Raw genomic sequence first — 22,151 nt, 5'->3', positions numbered from 1 at the left:
AACACATATTAAACTTACAAGTATTTATCTACGTTACGCTCAGCTTAAAAAAAGAAGTATCGTAAAATCACTTTGGCCATGTTCTCTTTATATAGGCGGTACACTACTATACATAGTATACACTTTACAGATTACTATTCAGGGTTGTATAAACAAAACAATACAACTATTCTTTACATCAATTCAGGAACTTTCAAGAGTAATTCTGACATTATCCAATTTTTTGCCTCATGACCTGAGTTTAGAACCTAACCTCCTGATATGCTTCCAGTTCTGTCGGTATTGCTTGATACTTCAAACAAAAATGATATTTTACATAGTTTTGTAATGTACAGAGCATTTTTATACCCCTTGTCTCAAGTGAGCTTCCTAAAACCAGCCCCAGGTGGTAGGAAGGCATCATCATCTCCCATTTCTGAGGGAGATAAATGAGTCTTCGACAGGTAAAGTGCAAGTGCATTGCTCAAAATCACCAAGCTCGTGATTAGCAGAGCTGGACCTCAAATCCAGCCCTCTGAATTCCAAAAACAGACCCCTTTCCTTCTCTTGCCTCTGTAACAGGTTACCTCCTAGTGCTGAACACTTAAAAGCTCTTAAATGTTCATTCAGTTCTTTTGGCATTTTGTTTCCAAGGAAAATGAACTTCATAAAATCATTACAATTTCCAAAGTTCAGTTTCTGATTAAATAAAAACTAAAAAATATTTTTTTTGCTATGAGGACCATGTATAATAAAGACCATACATAAATATCTGTTACCATTTTTCATTTAAAAAATAACAAAACTCTCATCTATGGGATAGTTGTGGGTGCTTATCCAAACAGGAAAAACTAAGAGCACTGTTACTAAAAAACTCCTTTAAGATATCTGACCACCCAGAAGAGAAAAATACATAAGAGAACCTCAAATGCTTTATTGATTTTAATCCCAATTTTAAAAGAAGATGTTACTAGGCTATAGTTGTTGAATGTTTTAAAAAATGCAACAGAGGAGACAGCTAGATATGCATAGATGCATAATATACAACTTATTATGCATATTACCACTGTGTTAATCGCACAGCTACAGGAATAAGTTCTAAAAGTCAATACCTTTATAAGCAAATGTATCAAGCATGTTAGTTTTTTGTCTAAATGTTTTTTTAGCCTAACTTTAACTGCATAAACATGACCTCACAACTTGTATATTTTTTACAATGCAATTCAATTTGAAGAGATAATGTAATTACAGGTGATCAAATATGATATAGCATGTTTTAATATAATGTGTAACTTACTAAGTGCATTCCAATTACAAATGAGTTTCAATAGGGCTTCAACATTTGATTTTTAGTTTTAATTAAATATTTGCACACTAAGTAGCTCTTCTGAAAATCAAGTAATTCGAGGGTTTAAGTGAATAGTAGTTGAGCTATAAGTAAGATAGTGATCTGGTATCTTCATTCAGCCAAGAAACACACTGCAGACTGGCACTGGCTAGGGAAACCCCTTTTGACAAATGCTTCAATAACCTGATAAAGGTGATGGTTTGCAGTCAAAACGTTCTGTTAAACTTCAGTCGTTTCACTGTTTTTAGAGCTCCTTGAATTAACTGTTTATATCTCTGGGAATGTAGGGCATTCTTAAGCATAGAATCGAAGTGTAGGCAATAGTAAAATGCTCAAAAGTCTGTTATACTCTTGACATCTGCCATTACAAGCCAATTTTACTGCAACAAAAATTGCTCTATGACCAAAGAAATCTACGTCCACTTATTTTCAGGGATTATTCCTCACAATATATCAGGACTATAAAAGTAATATGTAATTTACTAAGTAATTTTACTAAGTAATCTTAATTTTACTGAGTAACATTAATTTCTAACATGATTCTTTTAGGATGGGAGAGAAGGAGTATGCTCAGGTTTCTTTGGAGTTGAATTAAAAAAAGCTACTTATACTATAAAAGTTGTTATAACCATTTCTTGATTATTTACATATTGTTTATCCATGTAGACAATGGGTACTTTTACTCTATCAACCACTATTGGTTTGGTCCGTACACAAACATAAGAAATAGCGTTCTGGGCCCAGAAAAGAGTGATTTCTCTAAGAAACACATTATAGAAATCTTTCTAACTTTATTCCCTAAGGTTAGGAATGTACTTGAAACAGCTTCAGCTCCCCTTCTGAACCCATCATGGAATTCTGACTTAACTCAAAGGTAACTCGTGAATTATTTAATTCAAGAATTCTTTAAAATCAACCAACAAGCATTTATTAAATACTTTGTATTTACCTGAGTACCTAAGCTGCAATATGTCATAATAAAGACAGTACAAAAAAAAATTCCAAAGTCAAATATAATTTTGGAACTTTGCCCAAACCAGAAAACTTTCTATAAATGGTGATGGGTCAAGTGATTGCTTTAAGTGGGACTCTTTTAAGAAACAATTATAGTTACCTAGTTACTATTTATTGGGTGCTTAAAATGTGTCAGGCTCTATAATCATTTTTACCGTCACCTCCCAGAATCCTCAGAACACCCTATGGGGTAGATACTATGATTTCCACTTCTCAGGTAAAGTCCTCTGAATTACCTAAGGTTGCACAGCTAATAAGTGACCCGGGACTCAAACCCTGGCCTGTCTCACTTTAAGAACTGGGCTCTTACCCACCACTTCAAAAAATCTAGTATTTTGCTTTGTTAGTCAATCCAACCTTATAAGTAGGAGAAACTCCCTCTCTGCAGACTTAGAAGAACCAGATTAAAGACCATAAGGAATAAACAATAATTTCTTTCTAGTCATTATAGCATAGAAAAGAGCGAAATATACAAGGGATTACCAAAACAGTAGTGAGAAGATTAAAAACTTAATCTATTTAACACAATCTTTGTTTTGAAAGATAGCTTCTGGAAAACTATAGCTATCTAATGCAGGTCAAATACAAAAAAAATTATTTTCTTAAATCTTATTATTTCAAAGGAAGCTCTTAAAGGAACATGGAAGGCAAAAATTTTAAATGAACAACCGGCTAAAAAGTTAGTTACGATGAACCAGCCTTTAAACTAGCAACACTTGAAGCATAATATCTCATCATTTTTTCCAAGAGAGAGCTTAATGTAGGCTTTATAATCATATAATAAGCTTACATGTCAAATGTGACTATAAATGCAAACGATTTGTTCTTTGAGATCATGATCTCCAGAGCAGAAGTATAAGAAGAAGTAAATTAAACTTGGATTGGAAGATGGAGATTATTTTTAAAATACTAGAAATTGATAAAATGGAACATCTAACACACTTTTACAAAGGAAGACATTAGAAAGCTTGAGCTTGAAACTGGGAAATTACATGATCATACTTAATGTTTTAAAAAGAGCACTCTGGGGGGCCCGCCTGGTGGCGCAAGCGGTTAAGTGCACGAGCTCCGCTGCGGCGGCCCAGGGTTCGCCTGTTCGGATCCCGGGCGTGCACCAACGCACAGCTTGTCAAGCCATGCTGTGGCGGCGTCCCACATAAAGCGGAGGAAGATGGGCACGGATGTTAGCCCAGGGCTAGTCTTCCTCAGCAAAAAAAAAAAAAGAGGAGGATTGGCAGATGTTAGCACAGGGCTGATCTCCTCACAAAAAAAAAAAAAGGGGGCCGGCCCCGTGGCTTAGCGGTTAAGTGCTCGCACTCCGATGTTGGCGGCCCGGGCCCGGATCCCGGGCACGCACAGACGCACCGCTTCTCCGGCCATGCTGAGGCCGCGTCCCACATACAGCAACTAGAAGGATGTGCAACTATGACAGACAACTATCTACTGGGGCTTTGGGGGAAAAATAAATAAAATTATAAAAAAATAAAAATAAAAAGAGCACTGCTGTGTAGAGAATGGATGACGGAGGGAAGAGCAGAAGTCTGGGGGCTAGCTGGAAGTCCACGGCAGTGGTCCTCAAGAGAGATGATGGTGGCTGGGACTCGAGTGGTGCTGATGGATGGCGTTAGATTTCAGATGTTTGAAGATTGACAGGACTTGATGATGGATCAAATAGTCAAGAAAAGAGGAGACAAATAAAGGATGACTAACCAATTACTAGGCAACTGGTGAAGACCAGTTACTAAGATGGGGGACACTCAGGAAGATATAGGTTTGAGGAGTGAAATTAAGAATTGTGTATGAATCTGTTAAGTTTGAGATACATATTAAACTTGATAAGATGAGGTGCTGGAAATAAGTGTCTGGAGTTGGAGGAACGTCAGAGCTGGAGATAAATATTTGGAAGTCATTACCATATAGATAGCATTTAAATCCATATAGGACTAGATGAGATCACCTAGGGAGAGTAACAGATAAAAGAGAAAGGAGTTGGGATCTCTAACATTCAGAGGCCAGTCAAGCAGAGGATAGTCAGCAGACGAGACTGAGAAAGAAGGGGCAAGGAGGTAGGAGGAAAATCAGAAGTGTGTTTCCAACAGGAAGGAGTGGTCAACGGGATAGAATGCTGCTGAGGTCAGGTAAGACAGGAACACAGAGATGACCACTGGACTTGGCAACAAGGACCTACTCAGGTGCAATCTCAGGGGTGTGGGGGAGATAACCCAACTGGAATGGGCTGAGCAGAGGATGGGAGGTGAAAAAGCAGACACAGCTTCTCAGACACATCATCACACATAATCCTTCTCTCTTTAGGAGTCCCCCTTGAACACAGGCTTTATTGCATTTATTTTTTCATGTCTGCCTGTTTCTACTAAAGCGCAAGCACTTTGTTGTGCTTATATTTCCAATGCATAGTTCTGTGCCTGGCACATGTCAGAAGATTAATAAATGTTTGCTAAATGAATATTCGGTAGTTATAATTCTGACTTCTACCTCTTAATCTTTTATAAAGAAAAAATATCTTAGGACATTCACCTGAGTTTTTACTACATGGATATGTTTTCTGGTTCTTTGAGACATAATGGTTTCTAATAATGGAAACCAAAAGCAATGATAATAAGTAAATGTTACTTTAAAATATTCTGAGACTTAAGTTCCCAAGTAAACATATTTAGATCCTAAAGTATTTCAGTGAATCTTATTAGAAAGTTCAAGCCTAGCTCCACTCTTGAATAAGCTCATTGTTCAGTGAAAAAGTCTTCTAGCCAAGGTTATCTCCATGGACCATGAACCAAGCACCCATAACTAGTTTATGACAATGTATATGTATAACACAAGCTTTATGTACTCGTGATTATTTCTTGTTTTGTTTTTCACAATGAAACTGTCAAACAAAAAAGAAAGAGGAGAATCAAAACACCAAAACAGAAATGGAGGTAATCTGGAAGAAGTGAAAATATTGACCTTTTCAAGGCCTTTAGGAATCATTTCAAAATGATGCTTGCAATGTAAATCCAGGCACATTACAGAGTTACTTAATGTTTCAATAATCACTAGAGACAGAAACTGCAGAAGGTCTGATCTTCACGTTAAAATCAAATTTAATTTTCATATTATCTGAGCTCTATGATGGTCTTAAGTGCAATTTATAGAGAAAGTTATTGAATAAAGGAAGTCCATAAAAATACAAACAAAATAAAATCCCTGCTCAAAACCAAAATTTCTTCCACCTAGTAATTTCAATTTCCCCCAAAACATCACCAATCCCCCAAATTTCCATCCAAACAGAAAGAAGTTTATATAAGACATGTAAACAATATAGCATTGTTCTAGTCTAGCCTCAGACCCTCAAATATACTCCTCAAATATAAAACATCTAATCAAACCTAAGTTTCTTGGTCACCATACAAAAGACTGAATGAATATTCACTAAAATGGTACTCATCAGCCCCCCTCACCCCCCCCACCCCACTCTCCCGACTACTTCTGATTTCCTTTTTTCTACTAAGGGTACCCCTCCTAGTGCTGATCGCTAGAAATCTCAATTCAATCCTATTCCTTTAAACCCTGTTGTTAAATTTTATAGATTCTATTCACCTCTAATGTCTCCCACAAGCATCCTAACTTAGATCTCAATCGTCTCTGGCCTGGACCACATACTTCTTCCTAACTTGTCTACTTCCTTCCAGATTCACCTTATCTTCATCATGTACCAAGGCCAGAATAATCCTAAAGCATAGCTCCAATAATCTTAAATTTCTACTCAGTTTCTCCCCAGTGTTGACAGAAAAAAATCCAACCTGCTCCAAACTGCCTTTCGTCTCTTAAATCAAACTACGTCTTTCTCCTGCACTCCAGGTTAAGTGGAACAGGGTCTTCCTTTCCACTCTCAGAGCCTACCCTAGCTCTTCTACTGCTGTCCTTTCCTTGCTTCTGCCATTCCTTCTGTTAGAGATGTGGTGGTCCCCCATCTAGTCTCTGCCTGCTAAAATCTTTTAAGACCCAAGGATGTTTTTTAGACCAATCACATATAGGATCCCCAATAAGACAAGAAACTTATGCCATTTGTCTAACAGTCTAGTTACTAGGAAACTAGTAGCCAAATGCTCTTGACTGTAGAGTTCAATGCAACGTGCTAATCTGATTCAGGAATCTTTAAGGAGCATATCACCTAATTAATAAGATTCTCTCTTCTTATATCCTATATTAAACTGGGAAATGCTAGGTTTGGCCTTTGCTGGCAAAGTATTAGGCCCTTAAACCAGTTTTTCCTAAAGATTTAACATGGTTCTCAAGAGCCATAATGCCACAACAGAAATCATAGATAGATAGAAAAGCCGGAAGGGAGGGAAAGAAAAGAAAGAGTAATTCTTCCTGGTAAGTCTGACCTGAGTTATGCCATGTTTTTCAGTTTCAATTTGGCTATGGAGACACGGTCACTAATTTACTGTATTCTACTCCAACCTGCTTTTCTAGATGTTTACATAAGTCATGGTAAATGTTGTACGGAGCTGAGGTATGCAGGAGAGTCAAATGTGGGGTTATATACATGCGATTTTCTTTATTCTAAAACTTAGCTCATCTTAAATGCAGAAATATCCATAACACCACATTTTAGGGACATCTCAAATACTCCAAATACATTTGGCCCAAACTGGCAAATAAGTGGGCTGGACTCGGATGCCAGCCTCCTAAGCTTCCCTGTGGTCACCACAAAGTGTTAAAAATGACCCAGCAATGGTTCAGCTGAAATTCTCATTTTCCTCCCTAGGCTGGCTTTATCACAAGTTACCTAATAAGTGCTATGAGCACAGCTTCCATAGTTTTTTACAAGTGCAAATGGAGCAGCTGATCTGGTGATTGTCCTCGGTAAGCTTTCCTGTAAATCATTCCAAAAATTTTACGCCCCTTTCCTTTTAAATCCTTCCAATCCTTCACATATGTTCTTTCTTTTTCCTCCCAATTCTGGTGCCAAGGTTCCCTGTCTATCTTTTTAGGCAGTCTGGCTACTGCTTTTCACTGGGAGGAGCACCCTCCTTTGCACTGAGCACCTGATCATCTGAATAAACTTTTCAAACAGTTACTGCAACATGCAGCACAAACTTGACATTACTCAATAAAAAGCATTTTAAGATCAAGTTCAGCCTGAAGATGAGCCTAAGTTAAAAGTCAGTGAGATTAACTTATTTATATTAAACCTGGCTACATGTAAAAAGCACAACAAAAGGAGTGTGCTAATGCAAACCTCATTGTATTAATAAACATGTTCGCTGGCAGTGGTAGCTCTGCGCTGGCAGGTCTGGATGCTTGAGTGGTACTTTAAGGAGAAAAGGGTTATCTGTATTTATAAGGCAGATTACTGGACATACACACACACATACACTCCAAGTTATTTGACGGCAGGCAGAAAAAGGAAGTGATAAGATATAACTAAGGTATGAGACTTCTCCGTGCCTTAAACCACATGAATCAAATGCTGAAAAGTTTACCTGTTAGAAAGAAAGGCTAAGGAGATGAAATCACCCACTCCATGCCCTGGGGGATCAGTGATTTTAAAAGATCAAGGAACACTTTAAAGGGAGCTATCATGAAGGACAGTAACTTTGGAGGTTTAAATAAGACTTTATGCTTTGATTGGAAATAATACTATCTGGTAATACTGAGAGAGACTGAGTTCCTCATGTAAAATTAAATTTAAGTATATTTTTACAAATTTTCAAAACACTATCCTTTTCCTAGAAGACAGTAATCAAGGCAGGAAAATTTATTTAAAGCCAATAATTAGAATTGACAAGAGAATTGTGTTAACAGAATCCTTCTTAAAGGCATTGGCTTTCCGATCTTCAGGCATAGAGAATGAACAGCCCCTGACCCCAAAGGCATCTATGCAAGACTTTTTATCTAATTGGTGGATAAACATGATAATATTATTCGAGCCACCACCTTTGAAACTTTAAGTAAACATTTAAAAAAATAAATTGACAGGCTCAACAATGACAGAATCTGAAAACAATATTTTGGTAAGATTTTTGTTCAAGTTGTCCTCGGTATCTGTGGGGGATTGGTTCCAGGACCCCCCCAGGATACCAAAATCCAAGGATGCTCAAGTCCCTTATATAAAATGGCATAGTATTTGCATATTTAAATAATCTCTAGATTACTTATAATATCTAATACAATGTAAATGCTATGTAAATAGTTGTTATACCCTATTGTTTAGGGAATAATGACAAGAAAAAAAAGTCTGTACATGTTCAGTACAGATACAACCACTGTAGGTAGCCTTTTCAATCAAAAGAGCCACGGATACTGAGGGCCGACTGTACTACAAAGGAGTTACTCAGATATCAAAATAAAGCCAGCTACATTACTGAAGAAATTAGCTAAAATATATTTTATAATTTTGGGTTTTAATTTTAAATATAGTTTTAGGATACATTTGGGAGAAATATGTAATTACAGTAATATATGCTCATTTAAAATATGTAGAGCTTATACAGACCACCTAATCATAGGCATCAATTTAGAATGACTATAAAGTTGTAATTTGTGATTTTATTTATTTATTTAGTAACTTGTCCCCTCATTCAAAATAATTCATCGACAGTAAAAAAAGAAAAAGTAGCTTTGCAGTATGTCCTAGATATCTATATTAGTATGTCTAATTTTATTCTGCAAACTACGAAAATAACTTTCCAATTAACATCTTTTTATAATAATCAATTTGAAACTGTTTCTGTATTCAAACTGAGTGGAAAACAACTTTTAAGAGATATTTACTCCATCCATAACCCCATTCCTGGACTCACAACGTCTCTCTTCCCCATCCCAGTCTCTGTTTAGAAAGCTTCCCAAGTTAGCATTCTTCATTTCTTCTCTAAAAATAGAAAACTTGAATTGTCTGTCTTTTGAAACAGTGAGGAATTGTTTCCAATTAAAGATTCTGTTTCCATGAACCTTAATAATTTTGTATACTTGCTTAATTATATCTAAAGAACTGTATTCTGCCTAAATCATAGTTTCCTAAAATTCCTAAATTTTCCTCCCTGAAGCTTAGGTCCAGTGGATTAATTTAGAAAAGTAAATACAATGGATAAAATAATCTAGATAAAAATAGCTCTCTGATGCTTAATTTGGGAAAGTAACCTGTTGAAATTTCTGGCTCTTAGAAAGTTATTAGAAGAGGAGGAGTAATAGTCATAACCTTGCACAGGCCAAAGCCACTTGGAGGGCACTTACTAAGCATCAAGCACCTTCCTATCTGAGCACAGGAATGGCAGGGCAGTTTTATGTGAGAAATTAAAGGCATTTTCTTCCCAGAGAGAATAGGCTTGATCACCAGAAACTTCTTTCCAATTAGCCAACGCATGCCAACATATTTCCAAAGAGCAGCTACAATTTAAAGTCACAAGCCCTACTTACGATAAGGGTGGAAGGTGTAAAAGACCAAATAAGCATCTTTCTACTGGAAGATAAAAGCTCAGCCAGACGCCGACTGCTGGCAACTGTTACTGTGCTGATGGGGAGGCCTGGCCTGGCCTGAGCCAAGAGGAGGGGCACTGAGGACACATGCATTCCTGGCAGGCTTAACTGAACATGCCAGACCATCCTGCAGTAAGTACCAACAGCGTGTACAGTCACCCTACGGGTCCCTCATTTCTTTTTCTTTAGTCTCTTCCCACTTGTCACCCATCTGGGGGTAACAGTCTCACCTCAATTCCCGCTTTTCCAAGCCCCTTAATAACTGTTTCCGTGGCTAAAGAGACAGTGATGCCTGGGGATAGGAGATGGTTAAGTCAGAAACAAGGCAGTGTCCAATTGCAAAGGCCAAGTCAGCTTATTTCTTCCTCCTCTCCCTGCACGCCATTGCTTCTACCACCAGCTTTTCAAGAGAAAAGGAACCCTAGGATTAACTCAATCTACCTGGCTCCACACTCAGAAAGGTGAAGGAACTTGGAAAAGCCTTCTTCCTTTCCCTTTTCTGCCTCTGTACATATTGACCAGACGCATTAATTTGCATGCACAGAGATGGAAAAAGACAGTAATGATATTAATAGACAATAGAAGTAGTCAGGAGCAAAGAAAGCCATTGACTTTGGTACCTTTGACTACAAAAAAATAAAAAATCAAGAACTAAGTAGTGGGTTGGGAGAGAAAGAATTTTTGTTCTCCTGTCTCCTGGAAGACACTGGTATATAAATATGGGGGCTTTTGGAGTCAAAGCACTCCAACCTTAATCCCAAGCATGTAAACACTAAGGTATAGGAGGCAGAAATGATGGTAGGAAAACAAACAGCAAGCATGCCCTTCCTGGGCCCCAGCTGTCAAGCAGATCAGTGAGCCTGGGGAGCCTCTCCGTCACCTCACTTTCCCTGGGTACCATCCCTTCCCCATGTGGGCCTCCTCACCCACCTCTTCCCTGCCAAGCGTACAGTGGCTGTCAATCTCGCTGTAATCAACTGTACAGTTTGCCTGTTGTTCCCCCCAGGTGGCTGGCTGACCTACTGTCCCCAGAGATGCCTCTTCCCATCCTGTGTGTCAGTCTTTCTTTGCTCCCGGGGTCTGTTTCTGACTGAAGGTTGGCCTCCTCCTGCTGGCTTCTCTGGTCTCTGTGTGTTTTTCTCTTCACATCCCCTGACCTACCTTCTTCCCACTGTCATTCCTTCCCACACTCTCCCCTTAGAACAGGCAAGCTTATCTCTCTATCTTGCAGGGCTGAGTTTCTCTCCAGGATCTGCCTCTGTCCCTCTGCCTGCCTGTCTTGCTTCCCCCATATGGGCCTCCCACTCCATGCTGGTGCTGGCCTCCTCCCTGCAGGTGCACCTGCTTGGGAGTAGTTACCGACACACCCAGTTTTGTATTTCTTCTATCTCCTTCCATTCCTATTTCTGGGTGTACACTGACCTCCCAGTCATACATGAGACTCTTTTTCCTTGGGATTTCATGGTGTGTAGGAAAGTATCTTTCTCCCTGTGCATGCACTCCTCCCTCTCCTCCCAAGTCTGAGTGTTTCTCACCATATGCTTCTGAGTGGGTAACACATGTGCCCTGGAGCGTACATCCATGTGTCCACTCAATTCTGTGAATGCTCTCCAGAGAGCATGCTCACCTCTGTGAGTCTCCTGCTGTTTACATGTACACTATCATGGGAGTTCATGTACTTCCCAAGCTGTGCCTCCTCCTGTGTGCATGCATATGTAGGGGGCCTCTCTGAACTTGAGCGTCCCTTGGCCCAGGTTCACACATCCTCCGTGAACCAGGGTTCACACCTCTCCTGTGACTCTGCCTGCAACTCTTGTCTCTTCCTTGTATGCATTTAAAGCGCCTGGCACTAGTGGGAGCTCAAAAGATGTTAATTCTTTTCTCCACTTCTATCTGAATAACTATGTGAGTCTTTTTCTAAGTGTCCCTCTGGCCCTCTGTGTCTGTTTCACGAGACCAGTTAATTGGAGCATGTTTCCTTGATGGACCGGGCTGTCAGGAAGCCCCGTGGGTTCTATTTCCCTCCGACTGTCTCTCAGAGTAAACGTTACTCGTCCCTCATACAGTATACCCCTCCCCTTATGCAGCATGTCCACTCCTGTCTCCCTCATCCACACACAGTACTGCATGTCCATAAACGGCTTCCTCATGCACCCGAGTTGCGGCGTCTCCTCTGTGTGCCTCTCTTTTTTTTTTTCAATGTCAAAACGCGTTCCTGGGTTTGTACTCCAATTGTGGTGTATGTGCGTCTGTACGAGCCTCCGCTGTACGCGAGTTGTGTATCTAGGGGTCTCTCTGCGGAAGGTGGTGCGGGGTAAGCGACAGGAGTCTCTGCCCGGGATGCAGTGTGTCTTCCCCCCACCCTCACCCTCGCTCCTCGTCTCTCCGTCCAAACTCTCTCTGTCCCTCAGTCCGCCCGAGACACGGCGCGTCTTTCGGGTACGAGGAGCCTCCGCGAATCTCTCTCCCCCGTACCCACTGTCTTGTTCCCAGCGAGCGCTGAGCTCTGGGTGTGTATGGCTCGTCGGTACGCGGTGCTGGTGCGTCTCCGGGAACACGAAGCGCCTGTGTCCCCGAGTCCCTGGGATTGCAAGGTATGTCCTCTTTCCCCCTCGTACACGGAGCGCCTGTGTGCCAGCCTTTGCAAGTACACGGTGTGCCTCCCCATATGCGGAGTGTCTGTATCCCCAAGTCCCTGAGAGTATAAGCTGTGCCCCACCTCCAGACGCGGAGCGCCTGTGTCCCCGTCTCTGCGGTCCATGGTGCCTAGGTGTTACCCCCCAAACGCGGACGGCTTGCGTCCGCAGGTCCTCCCGGGTTCGTTATCCATACGCAACGCGCGCCCCCCGCCCCCGCCGTAGAGAGCGTGGTCATCTCACTTGTCTCCCTGGAGCCTCTCTCCCTCACTGGCACGGAAAAAGCCAGGAAACCTGCGGGCGCCGTCGGAAAGCCCCGCAGCGGCAGCGCAGCCGAGCCAGGGCTGCGGCTGCCTCGGCCCCACCGCCAGGGGCCGCCCGCCCGCCCGCCTCACAACGCCCGGGCGCTCGGCCGGCTCGGGACCGCGGCGTCAGCGACCCTGCCCGGCCCTGCCCAGCCCTGAGCCGCGGGCGCTGACGGCAGCGGCGGCGAGCCACGGCTCCACCGGCCCCGCGCCGGGTGCCCGGGGCCCAGGGAGGTGCGGCCGGGCGGCCCTCTCCTTGCCCGAGCCCGGCCGCTCGGCCGGCCGGCCCGCTCACCTTGTGGCTCTGGTAGGTCTCGAGCGCTCGGATCGCCGTCTCGGTGAGCTTCACATGCAGTACGGTGATGTTGTCCTGCCCCAGCCGTCCGCACGACAGCCCATAGCGCTGCTCCTCCCGCAGGCCCGCCGCCCCCCCTGCCGCCATCTTAAATTCCCCGGGGTGCCGTCGCCGACGCCGCTCTGGCTTTAGCCTCCACTGCGGCCGCGGCTGCTCGGGCTTCTGCAGCCGCCGCCACAGCTACGGCCATCCCGCTGCTGACGTACTGTCATATACTGCGCGCAGCCAGACCTCGGGCTGCCACCGCCGCCACCCGCCCCACCCTCCGACCCCGCGCCCCGCCCCGGGCCCTCTCATTGGCCCCGTTCCCTCCCAGAACCGCCCCCATTGGCCGCCTTTCACTCTCACGGAGGCGGAGCCCAAAGTCGCTGGAGTTTTGCTCCCGGGACGGGACGTCCGAGAGGCGAGAGGCTGACGTCGAGGTGACGCGCCAAGTTAATCACATCTGACGTCACGTCTGGTCGTCTTGGATCGCCGGCCGTGATTGGCCAGGCTGGCTTGGGGGATCCCCTGCTAATTGGGTGTCCCGGTTGCCTGGTCTGATTACCTGGAGTCGGAGCCCCGCGCCTTGGGGGATAGTAGTGGAGAGTAAGGGAGAGTCTCTTCCTGCGCTGGTGGTCCTCGGAGAGGAGGACCCCCGCCTCAAGTGTGTGGCTAAGTAAGGACTTCATCCCCCGACGGCTGTGGAAGCTTGTGGAACTTGGTGTGTGCGTGTGAGGGACGGCGCAGTAGATGGAGTCACTGGCGAGCTTCTCCTCAAAACTCAGTTTAGCGCCGTTTTTGAGCAGGTGGAATTGAGGAGGACGCTCTTCTTCGTCCTTTCACCCTAAACTTGTGAAATTAGTGAGTCGACCCTAGGCTTTAGAAGTTGTACTGGATTGTGTGGAGCATCTTAAGTACAACATCAGGCCTAAGGCTGAAATGCCTTTGGTGGGCATAGTACTATAGAAAATTGAACTTGAGGGTCTTGCCCGGTCGTCATCCCAGAGGAACGTATTCCATTCTTCTGGAGTTCGCCAGAGGGGCAGCGTTGTGCCTTTTTATGGGACGTGGAGTGGCTCTCCTGGTGGGGGTGGTATCTCAAAGGACCGCAGAAGAGTAAACTGGCCTTGACCTAAATTAAAAGAAACATCGACACCTCTCATTCTCCGGTTCTGTTTGAGGTCTGTCCATTTTATTTGACCGGGATGAGGGAAAACCTAGCTAGAGTTTAAGCTGCTGAGTTAAGTGGAGGAGACGGGGGTGTCGGGGCGTGCGAGACCTGGCATACTTTCCGTTCCTCGCGATGCTCCGTGTGTGGGCGTGGCTAAAGGAGGGTACCTAATCAAGAGCCCTCTTCAGGCTGTGTGGATAGATTGACAGATAGGCTTCCCATCAGGGAGGATGAATTCACCGGGTGATCAGAAACGTCAGATAAAAACAAACCGTTGAAAGGCTTGAAACTGCTGAAAGGCTGTTTAAAAAGATTCCTTTTTTTGGCGAAGTTTGAGACGCTTGTTTGTTTTCCTCAGATTGTAAAACCTTGTTGCGTTTTACAGGGATTCCCCAGAAAAAAATGATAGGCATTTCATCAGTATTTCCCATCCTTTTAAATTGGATAGGGCTATGATTTTCCAGAAAGGTCCAGGTGGGAGTTTTTCGTGATTCACCCCTCCCTGCACTTGAATAAATCCATTCCCCAGCCTACAGGTACACTACCTCTTGATTCAGACCCTCAAGCATTTTGTGTGTGTAATATGAATTACAGAACTAATTCTTCTTCCATAGAGTATGGGTTAAGTGAAAACACCTGTATTAAGTGTTGGTTCCATCACAGGAGAGCATTTTTTAAATTGACTAATTTCAAACCACTAGAATTGGCTAGCTGTTAAGACATGATTAACACTTGTTAATTTAGTTTACTAGAGGGTTAATTATCTTAAATTCATTGAATAGAGAAACTAAGGCAATCACAAAAAAATTCAAAAAATAATTTTTACTTGAATTTTCTTTTCTTGTGTTTGCTTTGCTTTGACGGGGGAAGAACTGACCACATATCTAAAACCTTAATTATTTGGGGGGTGTGTGTGGGGGGATGTTTGACCAGAACAAGTAAAACCTGTATCCCACTGCTTTTCCGGTGAAGGTGGGTAAATCCCCGCCCACATGGCATCTTAATTTGGCCTCCTCTTACTCAGAACTTCTGATGACATCCAAGGGGTGGGGGAGGAGCAAGGGTGGTTTTCATGTACTTTTCAAATGTCTGACCTGCAGCCCTTTACTAGTAATTGATTTTCTTTTTTTAATCGTGGTAGGAAATTTTTTCTCATGCCCTATTTTCGTGGGTAACAATCTTTCAGTGGATAATATATTATTGTAGTGAGTTATTGTTTGTATTTTTCCCTTTTTGAGCTTTTTGGCTGTGGAAGGAAGCAATGACCATGTACATACAAAGTGATATGGTAATCTAGTAGTGTGTCTCTTCATTGCAAACTACACATTATGCCTGCCTGAATCAGAGGGGCAAGTTTCGATGCTGATAAGGGTAATTTATTTTGAGGAGGCTGATGAAAGCTGCTCTTTGGGAAGTTTGCCATTTTATAGATATTTTCTGTATCATTATTAAGTTTAAATAATTAACAAATTATTGAATGCCAATTAAGTGTCAAATGTTGTGGAGGATTTAAAAATTAAATGGTATAGTCTCTTATTTAAAGGAATTTTCTGTTTAAATATGGCGAATGAATCAACACTCAAAGCAAAGCACTTAGAGGATTAATAAATGTGAATTTGGGTGGTGGTGGTGATAAGCTCAAAAATTCAGAGAAAGGAGAAGTCTGGAGAGGTTTTGTGGGGGCGGTAGAACTTGAATATTTCTTGAGGGCTGAGTAGATTCTAGATAAGTGGAGGTGGTATAGATGGGGAGAGGCCAACTAAAAATGATCTTAATCATTCTAGCTGAACCCATCCATTTTATGAATGAGGAAACTGAAACTCTGTTAATTAACCTGATGCGGGGCCTGCTCTATCTCTGATGCCTGGTGTTTGATGCAGGCAGAGGATGTGTGAACGTCAAGGCCCTTGCTGGCCTTCAAATGCTGGGCCACCCCTCATTCCTGGTTGCCACATATTTAATGACCGTTTCTCACTTTTCCTTTGGAGCTGAGCTCACCAATTCGGGTGCCTTCCGGGACCATTAGGTACCCAAAATGAGTGGAGCAGGCTGGACACAATGCCACAGGGACTGAAGGTGCTGGACTGTGGTGAGCTGGGCATGTTAAAGGGCTCAGTGGTTTCCTGGTCCAGCTGATTGTTGCCAGGTGAACATGCAGGGGCCCAGTGTTGTCCAATCTTCTAATTTTTCAAGAAAAACTGGAAATCGCAGACTTTTACGTGGGCTTTTTGATTTTTATTTTTTGGCACCTAACTAAAAATTTCAGTAAACATTTTGTGGACATTAAAAAAGTCTTTGGGCCTGAGTTAGCCCACAGCTTTCTAGTTTTCAACCTCTGTTTTAGTGATTTCCTGTGCAGAAGGCCGTTGTCTTATACCTGTCGTAGTAGTTTTGTGAGTTATTTCTTAAAGCCACCTAAAAAAATTTCTTACTAATGTCAATATAAGGCAATGGCTTATGTTAGGAAGACAACACACAACCTTATAGAGTTATAGCAGAGAAGCTCTCCGGAAGAAGAATTTCCCGGTAGAAATTCTTTCCTCTTGGAATTCCTACTCCCTGAAGCCTCCTGCCCCCATTGTGTTTGACCCTGCATGGTTACACTGCTCTCCTTTCAAGACTTTGCCCAGTCCTATGCAAAAATCTCCTCCTTTCCTCAGCCACAACTGAAGTAGGAGCTTGATGATTTTGAAAGAACTTCACTAAATGTTTATAGAGAATAAAAGTCAAATACTTGTAGGAGAGACATAAGTGTTTGTTGCCTAAACACAGATTGTAAGCTGAACGATTATTGTATCATGTGTGGTTATTTTTTATTCCATTCCATTTAAGTGTAAGAAATGTCACATTGCATTATTTATCATCACCATTATTGCCAAATCAGGCTCTGAGCCCTGCATCTCACTGCGTGGTAGTACAGTAAATCCACAGGTCTTACAAAGGTCCCAGCATATATGGAGAGGGCCCTCTGGTTTATTTCCATCACTGCTGGTACCCATTAGAAGCTCAAGAATTTCCCTTTAGGAAGGGTTTGGGATTGGGTGCAACCTAGATGGAAGGAATGAGGGGACCTGAATTGAAATTAGGTTCACGTAGCAAACATACTAATTTTATTTAGATTGTGTATTTATTTGGCAGTGGAGTTGGGGGTGGCACCGATGGGGATTATGAGAAGGGAGGCTGAAACTCTCCCTAGCTACTATTTGGCACCAAAACATATATGATGATGGTCTACATGATTTCCTGAGAGGTATAGCTCATCTGGGAACTTTGCTGAGACTGGCAGCATTGGGGTACCAAGTCCAACCTGCCTCTCCAGATGTGCACTTTTCTGGGGAGCTGAAAGGACAGTGGACTTGGGCTGTACCCTTCCTGGGATTGGCAGCCTCTGCCCCTTCCCAGTCTCACTGGAAGCTATCCCAGCTCTAGACTTTCACCTCTACGCTTTGTCAGCCTCTGAAGTTCTTTCCTCCTCCTAGGACAGTCTGATTCTTTTCAAAAATTGTGATCTGGGAGTAAGGAAAGTCCCCCCCAGCCTCCTGACATCCTCCTCTCCAGTTCAAATCCCTTCTTTACGCTTGGTGGGGCTGCGTAGAAGGCTAAGTGCGCAGGGCTCTCTCTCATTCATTCAGATATATGGAAAATACAACTCTGGCTTCCTAAGACTGAGATACTCAATCTTCACTAACATCTTTCTGGGCTTCTTTCCCTCTTTGTTTCTTGCCTTTCCCCACTTGAAAAGCAGTCTCTGGGAAGTAGTGTGTACTTTGTAAGCAAAAAGACTCAGGTTCATAATTTTCCTGCACACCAAGAAAACTCCCTTCTTCTGTACTGATTGAGAAAAATGTTCTGTCCACAGAATTGCACAATATAGTGACCAAACTGTCTCTTTCTCTCACATGATAATTGTTTTTACGGCTTTTCAGCATAGTGCAAACTGCTCTGAAAGGTGTCAGATAAGCTCTGAGAATGAGAAGGTGGTAAAGAGTGACCTCAAAACTCTTACTATTTCCGTGCTGTTTTGTACTGAAAAGGAGCACGTGTATTTCTGAATAAACTGAGAAGTTAGGAAGACTAGAGGGGGCAAAATGCCTGTTCAACTTTTCAGCTTTAAACATGCTAATAGTGGGCCAAATGCCATCGACATCAAGAACAGTATTGATAATTAATAATAGCTTATTTTTGTGTGTGTGTGTGCGCGGAAGATTAGCCCTGAGCTAACATCTGTTGCCAATCCTCCTCTTTTTGCTGAGGAAGATTGGCCCTGGGCCAACATCTGTGCCCATCTTCCTCTACTTCATATGGGACGCTGCCACAGAATGGCTTGACAAGTGGTGCGTCAGTCCGCACCCAGGATCCGAACCTGCAAATCCCAGGGGAAGCAGAACATGTGAACTTGAACCGCTACGCCACTGGGCCGGCCCCAATAATAGCTTATTCTTGATGGGACTTTGCAGTTTAAAAGCAATTAACTTACGTTATCTCTGAATTTTCTCTCTGTTCTGTGAGGTAGCCGTTGTTTTATATTCATTTTACCTTTGAGGTAACTGAGGTTCAAAGAGGCTGTGTAAATGACGGAGCCTGGTCAGAACCTAAGATTTCCTTTTCCAAATCTGGCACTTGTATCTATGAGCATGGCTCTAAAGTCTGAGGAATTATACTGAATGTGTCAGGTTGTCATAGTAAAATTAATAAAGAGGAACTGGTTGGTTCTACTTTTTTGGGGCAGCTTGGGAGTTGGCTTTTTTGTTGGTCTTGAAAGCAAGACTTAAGTCATTTGAATCACTCCCTCTATACAAACACCAAATATCCTATTAAATAGTAAGAAGGCAAATAAAATGATCTATTCAGCTTTGGTATATTATAGCTAGCATATTGACTTTAGTGAGATTTATGAAAGCTAATTCTATTTTTATGTGTGGCATAGAAAATTTGTGATATATTGGAGCTCTTGGTATAACAAATAAGCGCATTTGAAAATGTTCATATTATAATTTTAAATTATAAGGATTTACAGTTGTTACATGTTTGCTTTTATTGCCTATTCGTATCTATGATTTATTTGATGATGAGTCATTGGTCAAAAGCACAATCCCCAATGGTATCACTTGTTCTCATGGGAAAATGCCACTCACTTTATAACGTGGTTTCCAGAACATATTATGGCAAAAAGTAGAGATTAAATACATCACACATACAAACACGGAAGACTTTTCTGTTTCCACTTAGAGAGTTAGAGTTGCAGTCCCTCTGATCCCATTTTGTTTTCAATCAGCCTTTTATTCAAGTATCATATTTATCATCTTTGATCTATTGATCTGTTATGGCCTACAATTTGGGTGCTTTTCCTGTTGCTTTGGATTTTGGAAATTTAAAAACCAGTGTGACCCTTATAGGTTAGAATATTTACAGAATTAGAAACATGGCAGTATAGTCTAGTAAGGGAGATAAGATATGAGGATAAGGGATATTAGATGAGAAGCACCATACAGGCGCTAATTCAGTGATGTAGGAGTTCTGGATCACTAGAACATATTCAGCTCAGGGCACTAGGAAAAGCTTCATGGAAGAGTTAGCATTGGAACATCAAAGGTTTGTAGCTGTGATAATGGGAGTATTGAAACATTCTACGTGTAGGAATCTTATAAGCAGTGGTTTGCTGTTACATGGTGTTTTGGGGGAAAGACAGTGATCTCGTTTAACTGGCATATGGGGCACATGAAGGTGGTTGTGACAGATGGAGCCAGAAAGATGGGTTGGGGACAGACTGTGAAGAGAACTTTCAGTATTGGATTAAGGAGTATGGACTTTTATCTCTGAACAATGGGGAACTTGTGGAAGCTTCTGACCAGGAAGTAGCATCATCTCATCCATATGTTAGGACTGTCCTGGTGATAGCAGTATGAGTAATGGATTGGAATGGAGGGATACTGGAAAAAGGAAGCTGAATTAGGAGGCAAAAGGTAATAAGGCCTGTGCTAGGGTATTGATAATGGGAATGGAGAAGAGGAGGAGGATATGAAAGGCTCTGTGAAGGTAGACTTGATTGATTTGGGCAGCTTTATTTGGGTGTGAGAGGTGAGTGAGCATGAGGAACCAAAAATAACTAGTAGCTTCAAGTTTGGTTTACTAGAAGATAGTATTGATATGAAAAGAAATAAGGAAATCAGGGGAAGGAGCTGGTTTAGGTTAGAGGTAGTGGTAGAACATATGAGTGAAAATGTTGGGCAGTCTTTTGGAAACGTGGGTCTTAGGTCTCAGAGTCAATCCCGTTGAGATAATAGTAGTACTCGTGGAACTAGACAGGTTTTCTGAGGGAGATTATGAGGAATGAAGAGGAGAAGGGAAAGAACTGGGGAGTATTCCCAAACCATGCCCACCATAAACGCTGTACGCCTCCTTCCCATTTAGAATCATGGCTACGGTGGGCCACACTACTCACAGAGGGTATCTCTGTGTGTGTGTGTGTGTGTGTGTGTGTGTGTGTGTGTATTTCCCTGCATGTATTTCCAAGATTTTCCCAATAGTGACATCATGCTCAGTCACTTGCATTCAAAAGTGTGTTTTGGAGTGGGAGAAAAAGGAAGTGGAATTAACGCTGCTCCTTAGGCATTGCACTTATTCAGTGCACACCCATGGAGAGGTGTTGACTTGCATACCTCATCCATTGGGTATGTTATGACAGAAAGGAGGTATTGTAGGCAGTAATGGGGTGCCTGAAGGCACTTTATTCTGAATTGTACAGGGAGCAACAGATTATTGGGGAGAGAGTAAGCAGGGAGACCAATGATCAGAGGAAGCTCTATATCATTTAGAAGTTCGAAATAGGATACTATCAGTGGAAATAATGAACAGTGCGCAGCTGTTCGTCAATAAGTGATTATTTGCAAAAAGCATTTAAGAGTAAGAGATCATTGCTACTGGTAGTAGTCACATACTTACTGAGTGAAGTTTGCTGGGTGTACGTTGAATATTGTCCATCCTAAATGGATCAAAATTTCAGTTCAGTGATAGGAAATATTATACAACTGGAAAAGGAAAGGAATACGTTTGTCTTTAAGGGCTGATATTGTTGCATAGTACTTAAAGCGGTAATGCCACCTTCAAATTGTTATAGCAAATTAATTTTAATGATGACTAATTAACAGAAATATGTTTGCTAGTCTGTAATCTGATCTTGGAAGCAGGGCCGTTAACTGAGAATAAGGAGAACTCCTCTCTGTTTCTGATTTGGTCCGTCTAATCTCTGCCTTGAATAAATCACTTCTCTTATGTGTAAAATGATTTTAGGTGATTTAAATACTCTAGTTATTTGAATTGTGATATTTCTCTTCAATATTTCTCAACTGAGCCAACATAAAAAATATAAAAAGTATAAAGTATGATTTGATTTACCTGCAAAAAAGTATTAGTCTCATATTGCAGTATAAATGTATCAAATCAATATGTTGTACACCGTAAACTTACACAATGTTATATGTCAATTATGTCTCTAAAAAAAAATAATATTAGCCTCTAACAGGGATATTCATATTCATTGAAAACAACAGTTCACAATGTTAATGATCTGTTATGACTCTGACCCCTGGTGAAAAAATGGTACTGCAGTCAGCAGATTGTATTAAACTTCAATAGCATAGAAAGCCAAGCAGCATGATTTAGCTTTGTCCAGTGTTGACAAATCTTGTATTTGGCATGAAGGAATGGCTCTGTTCTATGTAGATTTTGAATTGATCAGTATCTTTGCTTCATTTTTAGTTTCCTGAATCTTTAAAAAAAAAAGTTTCTATCTTGTGGTTATAAAATTAACCTGCTTTTTACACACTCATCCTAAGCATATAGGTTTGAATAGATTGATTGAATGTTATTATTGAATATT

At 41.9% G+C, this 22,151-nt stretch overlaps 1 protein-coding gene across 1 annotated transcript in view; it reads right to left on the bottom strand.

The window, feature by feature from the left end:
* The window catches only part of ELL2 (elongation factor for RNA polymerase II 2), a 76,168-nt gene extending 62,834 nt beyond the window's left edge, over window positions 1-13,334 (bottom strand). Inside the window, exon 1 of the mRNA XM_004420356.2 lies at window positions 13,060-13,334. Within this exon, the coding sequence (XP_004420413.1) occupies window positions 13,060-13,206 (147 nt within the window). The 5' untranslated portion in view covers window positions 13,207-13,334. The remainder of the gene's footprint in view (window positions 1-13,059) is intronic.
* Window positions 13,335-22,151: the final 8,817 nt, after the last annotated feature.

Source organism: Ceratotherium simum, chromosome 4 (genome assembly GCF_057802395.1).
Source record: "Ceratotherium simum simum isolate JZ-2026a chromosome 4, ASM5780239v1, whole genome shotgun sequence".
Classification (NCBI taxonomy): domain Eukaryota; kingdom Metazoa; phylum Chordata; class Mammalia; order Perissodactyla; family Rhinocerotidae; genus Ceratotherium; species Ceratotherium simum.
The sequence above is the reverse complement of the archived record's forward strand: the minus strand, read 5'-3'. Positions and strand labels throughout refer to the sequence as shown.